General features: G+C 51.0%; 2 protein-coding genes across 2 annotated transcripts; one reads left to right on the forward strand and one right to left on the reverse strand.

Annotated features, from left to right (window-relative positions):
* Positions 1 to 896: 896 nt before the first annotated feature.
* LOC120947870 (probable ATP-dependent RNA helicase spindle-E) lies at positions 897 to 6,335 on the forward strand. Its single transcript, XM_040363670.2, has 6 exons — positions 897 to 1,227; positions 1,304 to 2,456; positions 2,546 to 5,094; positions 5,171 to 5,292; positions 5,378 to 5,617; positions 5,718 to 6,335. Exons 1-6 carry the CDS (start codon positions 1,036 to 1,038, stop codon positions 5,851 to 5,853), a joined length of 4,392 nt encoding a protein of 1,463 aa, XP_040219604.2. The 5' UTR covers positions 897 to 1,035; the 3' UTR covers positions 5,854 to 6,335.
* A 123-nt stretch (positions 6,336 to 6,458) lies between these two features.
* Positions 6,459 to 13,799, reverse strand: LOC120947871 (C-1-tetrahydrofolate synthase, cytoplasmic). Its single transcript, XM_040363671.2, has 8 exons — positions 13,343 to 13,799; positions 13,010 to 13,220; positions 10,662 to 10,786; positions 10,234 to 10,580; positions 9,530 to 9,761; positions 9,264 to 9,437; positions 7,059 to 8,496; positions 6,459 to 6,948 (listed from the first exon to the last, which is right to left on the reverse strand). Exons 1-8 carry the CDS (start codon positions 13,762 to 13,764, stop codon positions 6,706 to 6,708), a joined length of 3,192 nt encoding a protein of 1,063 aa, XP_040219605.2. The 5' UTR covers positions 13,765 to 13,799; the 3' UTR covers positions 6,459 to 6,705.
* Positions 13,800 to 15,057: the final 1,258 nt, after the last annotated feature.

A 15,057-nucleotide genomic window follows, 5' to 3' on the forward strand; every position in this document is an offset into this window, starting at 1 on the left:
TTGAATATGCCACAAAACACAATTATTCATGCATTATTGTATGCCTCCACTATTTATCTATGGATTAAAATTACCATATAGAATGAAAACAACTTAAAATCATGAAAACAATGTAAAATAAAAGTTGATGTTTTACGAGAAGCTATTTTGACACGCAGGGTAAAATGGGCATATGTAGACAAACTGTGAAACGTCAAAACACTGGGGCAAAATGGGCCACAACAACTGCGCTTAGGTAATGATCTATGCTTTTGCGCACCGTTTCTTGAAATGTATTTTCGTTCTATCTTTTGTTTTGCTGGTCAAGAAAGCCCTTAAATTCTTCCAAAAATATGTTATTGAAATTAAAACAGTTCTTACACGCTTTAATTAACAACATCCAAACTTTTCAAGCTGTGTCTGTCATCATTATTGAGGCGACAAATACAATACCATAGCCTCACCAATCGCCATTTGTCAAAAGTATCTGCCCATTTTGCCCCACGTGAAGCATTTTTGTTTTTTTGTTATATTAGTAAAAATATGCATTCAATCGCCTAACTTTCATCAGACAAATTGTATAGAAATATCATATCTTTAAAAATATATCATATAAAACTTCAACGCATCCCTGTGACACTGGTTTAAGCATATTTTCGAAGTGGCAAAAATTACATCAATGTGCTACTAAATCTTATTTTGCATTTTGCTTGGTTATTTATTATGTAAGGGTTATGAAACTTACGTGGCGTTCATAGAACACTCTAATGTATGTATTTTGAGCATTGGAAAGTATATTTGTAGTGAAATAATGCTTAAATAGAGGGTGCCCATTTTGCCCCACATGCCCATTTTGCCCCACATGCCCATTTTGCCCCGCTTTCCCTTACACCTTGTGCGGAAAGCAGTTTGACATATGCACCGCGACCAGTTGTCAACGCAGGTCCGAAAAGGTCAGCAGAAACACAACACAATAGCGATTCACTGGAAGTGCGGGCACGCTGGCGAGCATCTGCCTCAATTTGTTACAAAAGATTGCCAACATTCACTGCCACGATGGAAGATGACGATGTTGCGGACTTTTTCGATTTTTCCAAACCATTCAAACGCACCGTCGTATCGGGCGGATACATCAATGGCGCGGTTAAACCACAAAAGCTTAACATCCAGACGCTGCCGGAACGGGCGCATCAGGGAACGGAATACGCGGAAAAGTTCTGCCGGGAAGAGGAGGCTCGACTAATGGAGGTTAGTACGACCATGCGGCGGCGCGGGATGGATTCGAACGCTATGGCTAATCTTCGTTTTTCTCTCGTTTCCCAAGGGTTGGGTTGACGAAACGTTGAACAAGTCGACGGCATCCCGGCTCGAGCAGGTGGACGACATGTCGTCGGTGATGGAGGAAGACACACAGCACCTGCAGCGTGTGCGGGCAAAGGAGCTGATGGAGCCGCTGTTCAGTCGGTACAACTTTACCGTCACCCCGAACCGGCTCACGATTCATCAGTCAAAGCAGGACATTCTGAAGGCAATACGTGAGAACCCGGTGGTCGTGCTGCAGGGTATGACGGGATGCGGTAAAACGACGCAGGTGCCACAGTACCTGCTGGAGGATGCGTACAACCGGAAGGAGTGGTGCAACATCGTTGTCACACAGCCGCGCAAGATTGCCGCCTCCTCGATCGCGCGGCGCGTTGCCGAAGAGCGCAACTGTGCGCTCGGTTCGCTCGTCGGGTTCAAGGTGGGTCTGAAGGAGATGGTCAGCGAAGACACGCGCCTGACGTACGTGACGACAGGCGTGCTGCTGAACAAGCTCATCACGTCCAAATCCATCAGCAGCTACACGCACATCATTCTGGACGAGGTGCACGAGCGAGAAGTGGATATGGACTTTCTGCTCATCATCGTACGCCGCTTGCTAGCCACGATGCGCAACACAAAGATCATACTGATGTCGGCCACGATTGAATCGTCCGAGTTTGCCCAGTACTTCAAGATACCGGGCCCGAACAGTCTGTTCGCACCGCAGCTGGCCGTTTCCAACGTTACGCAGCACGATGTGTCGGTGTACTATTTGGAAGATTTAGAAAAGCTGAGGGTTGACTTTACCATCAAGTACGAGCAGCCGGATGTGCACGAGAAGATGTACTTCCTGGCGGCCAAAGTTGCCGTGGTGTGCGATCGATTCATCGACGAGTTTGAATCGGCGTCGACCATCGATTACAAGCCGTCGATCATCATGTTTCTGCCCGGCATCAACGAAATCGAACGGATGGCGGAAGTGCTGCGCAACTTTCTGGGCGACAGCAATGTCAACTCGCAGGAGCAGACCAAGTTTACGATCCTGAAGCTGCACTCGATGCTGCCCTCGGAGGAGCAGGCGCTGGTGTTCACCAAACCGTCACCCGGCTACCGGAAGGTGATTCTGTCAACGAACATTGCCGAAAGCTCGATCACCATACCGGATGTGAAGTTTGGTAAGTGGGCAGGGGTGGGGGGGGGGGCTTGTTTTCTGTCCAGCGCATTTTTGTAAACATTTGATCGCTTGTTTTCATTCTGGGTACAGTGATCGATTTCTGTCTGCACCGTGTGCTGGTTGCCGATACGCTGAACAATTTCACCACCCTGCGCACACAGTGGGCCTCTCGCAACAACTGCATCCAGCGGGCCGGACGCTGCGGTCGTGTAATGAATGGGCGGGTGTACCGGCTGGTGAACAAGCACTTCTTCGAGCACGGGATGGCCCAATCGATCGAGCCGGAAATGGTGCGCTGTCCGTTGAGCAATGTCGTGCTGAAAACGAAGCTCCTGGACATGGGGCCGCCGCACACGATACTCGCCCTGGCCATGTCGCCCCCGAACCTGTCCGACGTGAGCAACACGGTGCTGCAGCTGAAGGAGCTTGGCGCACTGTTGCGAACGGCCAAGGGTGTGTACGATCTGCAGGACGGTGACATCACGTACCTGGGCAACATAATGTCTACGCTGCCGTTGGACATACACCTCGCGAAGCTGGTCGTGCTGGGGTACGTGTTTTCCGTACTCGAGGAAGCCATCGTCATCGCGGCCGGCATGAACGTGAAGAACATTTTCTGCCAGCTGCGTACGATCGAAGCGCTGCGGGTGAAGCGCCACTTTGCCAACGGTTCTGCGTCCGATGGCATCGCGATCCTCAACGCGTACAACTGGTGGCGCTCGATCAAGGAGCAAGGCACGGGGGGCGACACGACCGATTGGTGCAATCGGTACATGCTCGATCGGAAGTCACTGATCGAGATGGCCGAGCTGGTGCAGGAAATAACGATGCGGCTCAAGACGGCGAACATACGCGTCGTTAGCGGGGCGAACAATGCCCGGTGGACCGATCGGGAGCGTACGGTCGTGCTGAAGGTGGTGATGGCGGGCGCGTTCTATCCCAACTACTTCATCCCGACGTGCGTCACCGACCGCGAGCTGAGCGACAAGATGGTTTACACCGAGATCGGTGGCCGGGACCCGTTCAGTACGGTGTTTTTCTGCGGGTTCGACCACAGCAACTACATCGGTCCGCTGTACCGGAATGAGATCCGAGCGCTGCTGACCGAGCGAAAGCCGACCAGCGAGAAGCACCAGGTGAAGGTGGAATTCGAGCGCAGCACGAACAAAATCTTTGTGCAGTTCCAGTACCCACCGGACCAGCAGAGCGGGAAGAGTCTGTACGAGGAGCGCAACTCGGCCGATCGCGTGCATCCGGGTGTGTACGAGGCGATCAAGCTGCGCCAGCTGCGCCACAACCAGTCGGAGCTGCTGGTTATGCACCACAACGACGCGGTTGCCTACGCGACCGAGCATCGACTGGGCGTGTGGAGAAACCACGAGTGGCACCCGCGCAGTGTCGAGATCCCGAATGCGCACCTCTCGGTGGAGCCGCCGATCCACTGGAACCGGGTGACGGCCACCGTTACGCACGTGGAGCACCCGAACAAGTTCTACCTTCGCCCGCATGACGAAAAAAACGACAACATTTACCACGACATCATGGAGAAACTGAACGGGTGCGATGCAGTGTTGCGCGCCTTCCCCGAAGGCTACGCGTTTAAGCAGCGCGATATCGTGGCTGCACCGCTGCCGAACATGGTCACGGGCAAGATGGCACGCGCCAAGCTTCTGCAGCAGTGCCTTGTTCGCGGCGTCGAACACTGGACAGTGTTCTTCATGGATTTCGGACTGACGACCGGCGTGTCGGTGAAGAGCTTCCGCCAGCTGCGTGGTACACCGCTGGACATGTTCACAAAGTTCCCGGACCGAGTGTTTCTGGCATCGCTCGCGGAGGTGCAACCGTCCGCCGTCCGATCGCCCAAGGACGTTTGGATGGAGGAAACGATCAAGCACTTCCGGCAGCTCGTACACGGCCAGCAGTTCGACGTGGAGGTGTACTCGGTGGTGAACCGCGTCACGATGGTGGTACTGCGCCACAATCCGGACGATCCGATCGACCTGACCGTCAACCGGGCGCTGATCAATTCGCACCACGCGCAACTGTCCGAGGAATCGTACATGTCCAAGATGAACCACGAGAAGCGAAAGCGTGTACAGTTCGAGATGGAACTGGACCCAATGTACAAGACGCAGATACTGAACGACATTTCCGAACAGCAACGCTTCCTGGAGGATGACGACGTGGACAGCCTGGAGCTGCCGCGGGATCTACTCAAGGTGCGGCTAATGCTGCGCGGTCCGTACAGCCCGCTCGAGGTGAAGTGCAGCTCGACGGTGTTCTCCGGCTATCGGAAGCCGGTCATTATCGAGAAGGAGTCGCTGAACTCGGTGCTGCTCGACACGAACCCGCAAAACACGCACGAAAAGCTGCTGGTGGCGGGTTGCGTCAACGAAACGTCCAACAGCCGGCTGATCGCGCGTATGACGACCATGATGCCGAACATTCCCGGACTGCCCGCGCTGATGACGCTCATCTTTGCGCCCACCTGTCTGGTGAAGAAGGATTCGGACGAAACGCGTGTCGTGGGGCTGCTGGCCGGGCTGGGCACGGATCCGCGCACCGGTGAATCGATGTATCCCGAGCATGACATGTCACTGGCAGTGGACATTGCTATAGACGACGACGACATTGCAGACGTAAGACGCGCGCACTTCTTCGCAACACAACAGCAGTCGCAGTAACTATTCTCTCCCTCCATCTTCCAACTTCCAGATCAATGCACTGCGCTATACAATGGACTCAATTCTGCACGGCGGACATAACGAGCAGACACCCATGTTTGGCGAGTACAGCATCGAGTCGCTGATGGTGAAAGTGAAAGATTATCTGATCAAGTAAGATGCAGCAGCGACCGCTTTGTTGGGTCTATGTTTATAATGCCGCTCATTTCTTTTACACCCTTCGTTTTCTTCATTTTAGAATATTGCAGCGTGATCGACCCATTCAGGACAATCGCAGTATGGCACACGATTTCAGCTGGGTAAAGGAAAATCCATCCACAAGCACGTCGAGCCAGAAGCGTTTGCGAAGCACTGCGATCGACATCTACACCAAAGCCATCTTCCCACTGTACCACAATCTTAACCTCCGTCCAATGACGGCCGATCGGATGGAGTTCTTGCGGCAGCACTGCAAGGATCTACACCTGCTAACGCAATCGTACGTATCTTCGGCCTTCAAATCTCGGTAATTTAATCGTACAACATTCACTCATTTATTTATGTTTTTTTGTGCTTTTCTTCCTCCCTCCTTAACGCAGGCGAGTTCCGTTGCCAAAAGGTGGCATTACGTGCCGTCTGTGCAATGTGACGCTGGAATCGGACCACACGTTGCGCATCCATTTCTACTCGAAGCTACACTGCGATCTGGAGTTGAAGATCAACTACCGACGCTGAGATGTGTAAACGTCACACGCGTCCACATCGCCACCGATCATTTCGTATGTTTGTTTTACTTGTTTTGTTTACTTTTATTTCTCTTTCCACAATTTATTAACATACTTCGGGCATTTTTGTTTTGTTTACCTAAGTAATTACGCGACAAAAGGTATGCACAGTTACCTTCTCTTTAAAGATATTATTTTGTGCTACAATCGTTTAAAACCATTCCCACAGACTTTAATGAACAAATTATGCATTTCTGACACTTTTTTTGCCTTTAAATTCTATTATGATTGTGACGGGGAGTTTACAAAGATATAACGAAACAATACAAACGAGATTAGTTAGCAATCGTGCAAATGCGCTAATACCATTGTGATGAATTTTGATATGCAATATCAACTTTAGTGCCGTCGAATTTGACAAATTTATACCATAGTGAGGATATTATTTTTTTCCTGAGAATATTAAAATGACGAATTATGAAAGCATTAAAACGATACATTTGTTGAATTATGATTCTTTTTTCCGAAACCTTAATTACATATCAATTTAAACACAGCCCAATCTTCTGGACTGTAAAGTGGGGTCCAGCATTTTTACAAAACAGTAAAACAGAATTAATTTTGTCAATGAGATTAGTTTGTTACTTTATTTTTCACAGTCTAAAAAGAGGGGGAAGCAAAGGATTGTGTGTGTGTAAGCTACCGATCAAACATAAGCCATCAGCTGCCCTTTCACCACAACCAAACAGCACGATGTGTTGTTGTGGTGGTGATGGTGGTAGTGGTCGCTACTAACACGTTAGAAACGTTGAACGTGATTGCGTTTTAGGTTAAAAACTGTTTCCTGCTTTGGGGTTGCATTTTAAAACAGTCCTTCGATTTCACCGGTTTCCGTGTTGAGGTCGATATCGAAGATGGACGGACGGGTCGGCAGGCCCGGCATTTTCGAAATCTCGCCACACATTGGCACGATGAAACCGGCACCGGCCGACAGGCAGATATCGTTGATGACCAGCTTAAAGTCTTTCGGGGCACCCTTGGCGCTCGGATCACCGGTCAGCGACATCGACGTTTTGGCCATGCAGATGGGCAGCTTTCCAAAGCCCTGCAACGATGCGCAGAAACATATTTATTTTACCGTTTTCTTTTAATGCATACAGAAAAGAAGGAAACAAAGAAAGAAAGAGAGAGAGAGAACGAGATTGTATCCCTTACCTTCTCCGTGTAGAGCCGGATGGCATCCCGCACCTTGCTGTTCAGCTCGATCGTGCCGGCACCGTACATCTCCTTCGCGATGCGAACGATCTTGTCCTCGATCGACATGTCCAGATCGTACAGCAGCTTAAACTCGGACGGCCGGTTGCACGCATCGATGACGGCCTGGGCCAGTTCGGCCGCACCCTCCCCTCCCTTCGCCCAGTGGTTCGAAACGATCGCATCGAACGCACCGGCAGCCTTTGCCGCCTTTTGCACGAGCTCGTGCTCGGCGGCAGTGTCCGTACCGTGGGCATTGATCGCGACCACCACCGGCACACCGTACTTCAGCCCGTTCTCGATGTGCTTCAGCAGGTTCGGCAGGCCCTTCTCGAGCAGGTCCAGATTTTCGCTCATGTACTCGCGGCGCAGCGGCGCACCGGCCGTCACGATCGGGCCGCCACCGTGCATCTTCAGCGCGCGTACCGTCGTCACGAGCACGACCGCATTCGGCACCTTGCCCGAGGCGCGGCACTTGATGTTGAAAAACTTCTCCATCCCAATGTCCGAGCCGAAACCGGCCTCGGTCACCACGTAGCCGCGCTTGCCCGCCAGCTTCATGCCGATATCGTCGGCCACGATCGACGAGCAGCCGTGGGCAATGTTGGCGAACGGGCCGGCATGCACCAGCACGGGCGTACCCTCGAGCGTCTGCATGAGCGTCGGCTCGATCGCATCCTTCAGCAGCACCATCATCGAGCCGGTCACGCCCAGATCGTCGGCCGTGACCGGCGTGCCCGCCTTGTCGAAGGCAACCACCATCTTCGCCAGCCGCTGCTTCATGTCCTCCAGCCCGGTGGCCAGCGCCAGGATGGCCATAATCTCGCTCGACACCGAAATGGCGAAGCTGGTATCGCGCGTCAGGTTCTTCTCCGTCGGCGACAGCCCAATCGTGATCTTGCGCAGATACCGATCGTTCACATCGAGCACGCGCGTCCACACCACGTTGTGCGGATCGATGTTCAGCCGGGCGAAGCGCCGGATCTCGTCCGGCGTCAGCGCGTACGGGTCCGTCTTCTCGATGCCGAGCCGCTTCAGCCGGCGCAGCTGGATCGGGGCAAACTTGCGCGAACCCTTCACCGCCGGTACCAGCCGCTCGTACAGTGCCTGGTCGGTTTGCGTCGCCTCGTGGAAGATGCGGGCGTCCAGCTGGGCGGCGAGCAGATTGTTCGCCGCCGTGACCGCGTGTATGTCGCCGGTCAGATGCAGATTGAAGTCCTCCATCGGGATCACCTGCGAGTAGCCACCGCCGGCCGCACCGCCCTTGATGCCGAACGTTGGCCCCTGCGACGGTTGACGCAGGCAGGCGATCGAGTTGCAGCGCTTGTGCGCCGTCAGGGCCTGCACCAAGCCGACCAGCGTAGTGCTCTTACCCTCTCCCAGCGGTGTGGGCGTTATTCTATAACGTGACGAATCGATATCAGTTAGCTTTGTGTTTCATTAATTATTCGGTCAAATTGTCATTCATCATCGAACATGAACTCTAGTAAAAATGGGAATTTTTTCCGCGTCGTCAACTCCTCCGATCATCATGCCATCGTTGTACCAGAGTAATGGACATCATTATCTCTGGTTGAGACCTCACAAAACAACAAGCTATTAAAAACAAAAAATCATTCCTTTCTTAAATCAGCGCCTCAGCTCGTGGACCAGACGTATGCAGTAATTAGGCTGTTGAGATAGGCTATTATTAGACGGTCGTTAGATTCGTATGCAATCACTAGGAAGGAGAGTGCTTCTTTACAACAATAAGAGTAAAACAACACTGTTTTAGTAAGTGTTCTTCCTAAATGTAAAGCCCCTTTTCAACAGCATTATTGGCATTAAAGTGGCTGTCATTCAACAAGAATCTCTCTGGAACCTGGCATGTTCGGGATGTGCTACGTGGCGCAACAGAATAATCTTCTCCTATCCTCCAGTGCTCCCCAGCACCGTACTCTGATAACGAAACTCACTATTCAACATCTCTTTCACGATGAGCCCCGTCAGCCAAAAGCCGGGTAGCTCTTAATACGATGATAAAAGGGAAGCACAACGAGCGCTAATCATGCTCGCTCTGGTAGTGTGGCCGTGCTTCCGTGTACGAGGCGTCCGTTTTCGGCCCAATTCAAGGTCAATGATGATCACGTGGTCGTGCGCTACAACGCGTTTTTTCTTAACACTTACCCAGCGACTACGACATATTTAGCATCGTCCTCGTACTGCAGCCGCTGCAGCACCTTCAGCGATACCTTCGCCTTCTTGGTGCCGTACAGCGAAACCTCCGACGGTATTAGCCCAATCTCCTGCGCCAGCACCGCCACATCCTTCGGCTCCTGGGCACGAGCGATCTCGATGTCACTGTGTAGAATGAAAGCGATAAAAGGAAGATCAATACATAAAGCTCTATCCAACACACAGGCACACACACAGACACACACACAGGTACGCACCTCGGAACCGGTTCGGTAAGCTTCAGTGGCAGCGGCTTCAGGCACCAGCGGAACTCCATCTCGATCAATCTCCGGGCAACTCTCTGGGCAGACTGAACGGTGTTCTGCATCAGCATCGCTACCGTCATCGGCCCGACCCCTCCAGGTACCGGCGTAACGTGCGACGCAACGGGGAGTGCCTCCTCGTACTTTACGTCTCCCACCAACCGCTGGCCACTCTTCTTCGTCGGGTCTGCGAAAGGTCGTGCGAGGGAGAGAGTAGAAAGCGTAAGGGGAAGTTGTTAGAACGAACGGCGGTTGCGTGTGCAAGAATGAGAGCCTGGCTGGAACCCACGGCGTTTGCAGACTTTTTCGTTAACAATCTACGGCTCCGGTACGTGGTGAAATGAGCAGTGAAATGCTATTGATCAGGACGGTGAGTGGTGTGCCCGAAATCATTCGACGTGGCACCGAAAACATGGTTACTGATAACATGTGATGATTACGAGCAGAAGCGTCACTAACCAACCCCGGACGATGGTACAGTACGAGAGGAAAGCGATGTGAATATGATCAGCAGGAATTGAAAGAACTCAGAGTATCTCCCGTTACCACGATCGCACGATCGTTATTATGGTTGCCAACGAAAGTGATGCTCCTGAACTGATGCTGAAAGATAAGAATTCTACACACAAAAAAAAACATGCAAACCCGTAAACACTCACCCGGAATGGAGTTGATGCCACAGTCGATGACGACGGCACCGGGCTTTATCCAGGCGCCCCGTACCATCTCCGGACGCCCGACGGCAACCACCAGTATGTCCGCCTTCTTAATCAGCAAGTTGAGGTTCTTCGTCTTCGAGTGGGCCACCGTAACGGTGGCATCGGCCCACTTGAGCAGCTCCGACATCGGCGTACCGACGATCTTGCTGCGCCCGATCACAACGGCGTACGAGCCGGCGATCGGTGTGCCGGTGCGCTTGATCAGCTCCATGCAACCGTTCGGCGTGCAGGGCAAAAAGCCGGACATGTCGCCCGTTGCGACGCGTCCCTCGTTGATCGTGTTCAGGCTGCGATTGGCAAGGAAAGAGGGAAGAGCATGTTTATGTCGCCAGGAAGCCTTTCCTCCAATGTACCTCCGGCTAACCTACCCATCAACGTCCTTTTCCGGCGAGACGGCATCGGTAATGAGATGTGCATCGATCGGCGTTTCCGAGTCGAGTGGCATCTGCACGATAATGCCATGGAAGCAAGGATCCTCGTTAAGTCGTTTGACCTGGTGGAAGAGGCAATCGACAAACAAACAATACAATATTATATGTGCTCATCACAGCATACAGCCATCGTCCTTGGCTGTTGAAACGGTGCCGATAAGGGGTACAACCACCACCACGGAGCTCCTCGGGATTTGCCTCAAATCAATCAAACCCCCTCCCTCTCGTGCAGAGCGTTGTGCCCACATGGAATGCATATTTGTGCATCACACGGCCTGTCACACGACACAGGCTCACCTCTGCGCAAATGTCCATTAGAACTTTTTTGGCACCAGCACAAGATCCGATCTGCGTGATATGTTAATGGTGGCGTTATTTTTGAAACGAGCACTTAGTTTAAATCAACATCAACCGCGATCGCTGGTAGTGGCGTGGCAAAGGTGGTGGTGTGCGGATGCATTTGCAAGAAATCATGGGGAAGATGCATCATCGCAAGGGAGGGTTGGTGGTGATCCTCGTTTTCTGGACAATTTATTGAAATACTTGGCGTGAACGACGTGTTGGCGTGGTGCATGGTACATGGCGCTTACACACATTAGGGTTGCCTAATGTTAGCTAAACGGTGTCGTCTTTGACACATTCCGATCGGCGATCGGCTGTTGACAGATTGGTAGGACTAAAGGAATAGTTTCAGCTAATGCGTTTTGAAGCTGATGAAGCGTTTTGAAGCTTCATGTATTTAGGTATGATCTATAGAGCTGTTTGGCCATGGTCATAGATCGGAATTAAATCGACGACGGTCAGCGCTTTAACACCATTACGCGAATGGTTGTGACGCGTTATCACCGTGTCGTAAGCAAAACAAGTCAAGTAAATACGTCATAAACTATCACGGAAAGATTCTTGGGATCTTTGTTGAGGATGTTCAAATTAGTAGTGAGCTTTCTGGAGCGCACCCACGACTCTGATCCGACTCCGGTTTTTGCTATTCCGATTCCAACTCCTTCAAAACCGGAACCACTAGTTCCACCCGGAGTCGGCCGGAGTCCAAGATATCCAGAGCCGGAGTCATCCGGAGTTGGAGTCGTCCGAAGCCGGAGTCATCCACAGAGTCGAAGTGATCCAGAGTTGGAGTTGATCGGAGTTAGCCGGCAGATAGAATCAATAGAATCAAGCTGGTTTGCACATGCGCTTCCTTAAATAGTACATTAAATTTGTACTTTTCACTCGTGTGTACTTGTTGCTTTTTAGCATTTTCAGTAAAGGTCCTCTTTTTAAACTAATTTAATAATTCAGAATTCCAAAAGGCAAAATATTGAACCATTCAAATGATACTTTGCTTTGCTTTCACTTTCCTGCTAACACACCCTTTGTCAAACTTCCTAGACCTTGATTCGAGCTGATAAGAAAGCATCGTGGCTGCAAAAAACAACAACAACAACAACCGTCGCGGCCACTTGCTTTCCTGCGTCAGAGCCAACGCAGGCTGTAGCAACGCACTGAGCTAATCGAAAAGGGTAGGGTGCAATATGTCCTGTTGTTGTAATGCTGAATGCTAAACGATCGATCCGTCCGATCATGTAGTAAAATTCGAGCCCCAGCTGTGAGCATCATTTACTACCCACTACTACCATCGTTACAATGTTGTCCCCGTGCAAGCATAACGCATATGCAATCGAAGTATGCGGGACGATCGCGAACGGTGGTTTGCTAATGTCAACCGTCGGATTAACTCATGTTTTCTTCCCCCCCACTTCCCCTCGCATTGAACGATCTGGTAGAGCATTAATTTTGTCACCATCGTGTAAAGGATATGTTTGAATCGTAGAAATCCACATCTATCCCGCCGCACTAATCGTCGTACTGTGCTAGTCCCGATCGTTTCATCCGCTCGTTCGTCGTACACTCCTCTAGCTGCCGTGTTCGGCGTTATTTCAACTTAATTGAATCAGCCCCCGTTACCGTGTTTTCCTTGCAAATCATCAGCCTGCTGCCCCAAATAGCTCAGATACAGCTCGCGCGCAAAGGTGTCAACAGATTTTCCATCAAATTACTGCACGCTCCCATTGCGCCGGAAATTGGCGCATCGAAGTGTGATAGTGCCCTGCGATCCGATGCATCTGCATGCGCCAATAGAACCATGGCAACTGCAGCAACACCGCACTGCGAGATGTTTTGGAAACACAGCAGCAGCAAATCGAATGCTTCGCGTCATCGTCTTCGCGCTTATCACAACGTAGTGGTGGGAGGGTGGGGGGGGGGAATGGGAAGTGATCACTACTTACCGTTGCCAACAGCTCATCCTGCGTAGTGGAACGGGGCAGCTGCACGTGCTCGGCGTACATGCCGATCTCTTCCGCCGCCTTGATCTTCATCCGGATGTACACGTTCGAGTCTTCGCGCCCACCGACCTGAACGATCGCGAGCCCGGGCACAAGCGTCGGTACCTGGCGTCGGATTTCGGCCACCTCCTTCTTCAGCCGTTCGCGAATTTCTCTGGAAAAAAACACGCACACACGCACAGACACGTTGAAGACATTGGCGAAAGATCCTCAGGCTACTACTACCAATAGCAGCAACAACAACAAGAAGTGAAAAAAGACGTCCACAGAACTCACTTGGCCACATCCGTGCCGGAAAGGATCTTTGCACCGTTCAGCATTTTGCTGTCGAAACTGTCGCAGGTGTAGAGTAGTAGTGCACGCGTCGGTAGCAGTTGCCTCTTGCAGGATCTCTCTATTGTCCAGCGATCAGCGATCGCGTCAGGATGCTGCTGTAGGACCGCTAGTAATAACTTCCGGGATGCTGCTACTACTGCTGCTGCTAGTGCTGCCGTGCCGAACTCGACCAGTGCTCCGATCGTACTGAGCGCCGACTGGTGCGCTTGGAAATGAAAATCAAACGCTCTGCCGAAGGACGACGGTGAGCGGGTTGGTGTTAGTGGTGGCTGAATGGTTGAAGGGGCGAGAGCGCAACCCGTTGGCTGCTGCTTTCTTCTCCATCCAATGATGGCAGATTGGCGAAGGTGCCGAAGGAGCATCGCGCACTGGCGATCTGGTGGTAAACTGTGTGCGCGCAACTGGATCGCACACGCGGGTCCCCCGCCCGGTGTCATTCGCAATCATGCTGCTGCTTTATCGCATCTGCCGCATTCGGCCACGGCCACGATCGGAGCGTGAAAATATGTGTACGGTAGAGAGGTGGGAGGGTACTGGGGGAGCTTTTTAACTGATGTTTACTTCAGTTTCATCGAGAACGCGAGAGTGAGAAAGATTGCGCGGTTTCGTCCTCTATCAGCTGTGATAGGGGGGAAGGGTTGGCTTATACAGCGGGTAGGATGGTAACAGTATAGGGATGACGATCCCGCGCAGTCCTCGTCTCTAAGACGCTCAGAATAGACGTACCCCACTTGAGTTTAAAAGTGTTTTTGTTTTTTTTTGTTCTATTTCAATCCTTCATAAACCTATATCACTGAGCTATGGCTTCTAGTTTGAGCATTATATACATTTTAAACGCTAATTTGTTAATAAAACAGCATCTGTTACAGGATCTTCAGACAGGTGATCGCTGAAGTATAAACAATATACAGTGAACCCTCTCTTATTTGAGAGGCGATGGGACTGTCGAATAAGAGGGGTTTTCAAATTACAGAGGTCGAAAGTGAATGAAAGGTCCATACAAACTAGAAAGAGACAGAACATTTAGTATGCAGCCTTAACTGTTGCTATAGGATACTGCGAACAGGATTGCCAATTTGAGCATACATCATTCAATAACCATGGCAACACCATACACAAATAAGAGGGACACAGATTTCAGAGGTTTTCCAAATTAGAGGAACAAAAATGTACTGGAAAACAAGGGACTGTGCAAAATGTTCAAATAAGAGAGGTTTTTCAAATTGGAGAGGTGTCAAATAAGAGAGGGTTCACTGTATATAAATTCAAAAAATTTAACTGTAACGAAGGAGTGCTCCGCAATGATGAATGTATTGGATAGTAAGAATTAAAATTAAGATTATTGAAAGAGGTAAATGAAACCAATCGTTCTTCACTGGTACCGGAACTGTGATCGACCAAGGCCTTGCCTGTACCACTAGTAGGCTTGCCTTTCAGTGACGTTTTGCTTACCCATAGCAGGATACTGTCAAGTACAACGTATGGGGGTACGGTCCCATTCGGGGTTTGAACCCATGACGGGCATGTGGTTAAGTCGTACTTGTTGACGACTGCCTCCAAGATTAACTAACAGCAATATTAATCCCGATGGGAAGCGATGTTTTTCAACAGCAGCCCCGTGGCGCAGTGATCAACTCGCACGATTTACACAACAT

The sequence above is a fragment of the Anopheles coluzzii genome, chromosome 2 (assembly GCF_943734685.1).
Source record: "Anopheles coluzzii chromosome 2, AcolN3, whole genome shotgun sequence".
NCBI classification, from domain to species: Eukaryota; Metazoa; Arthropoda; class Insecta; order Diptera; family Culicidae; genus Anopheles; species Anopheles coluzzii.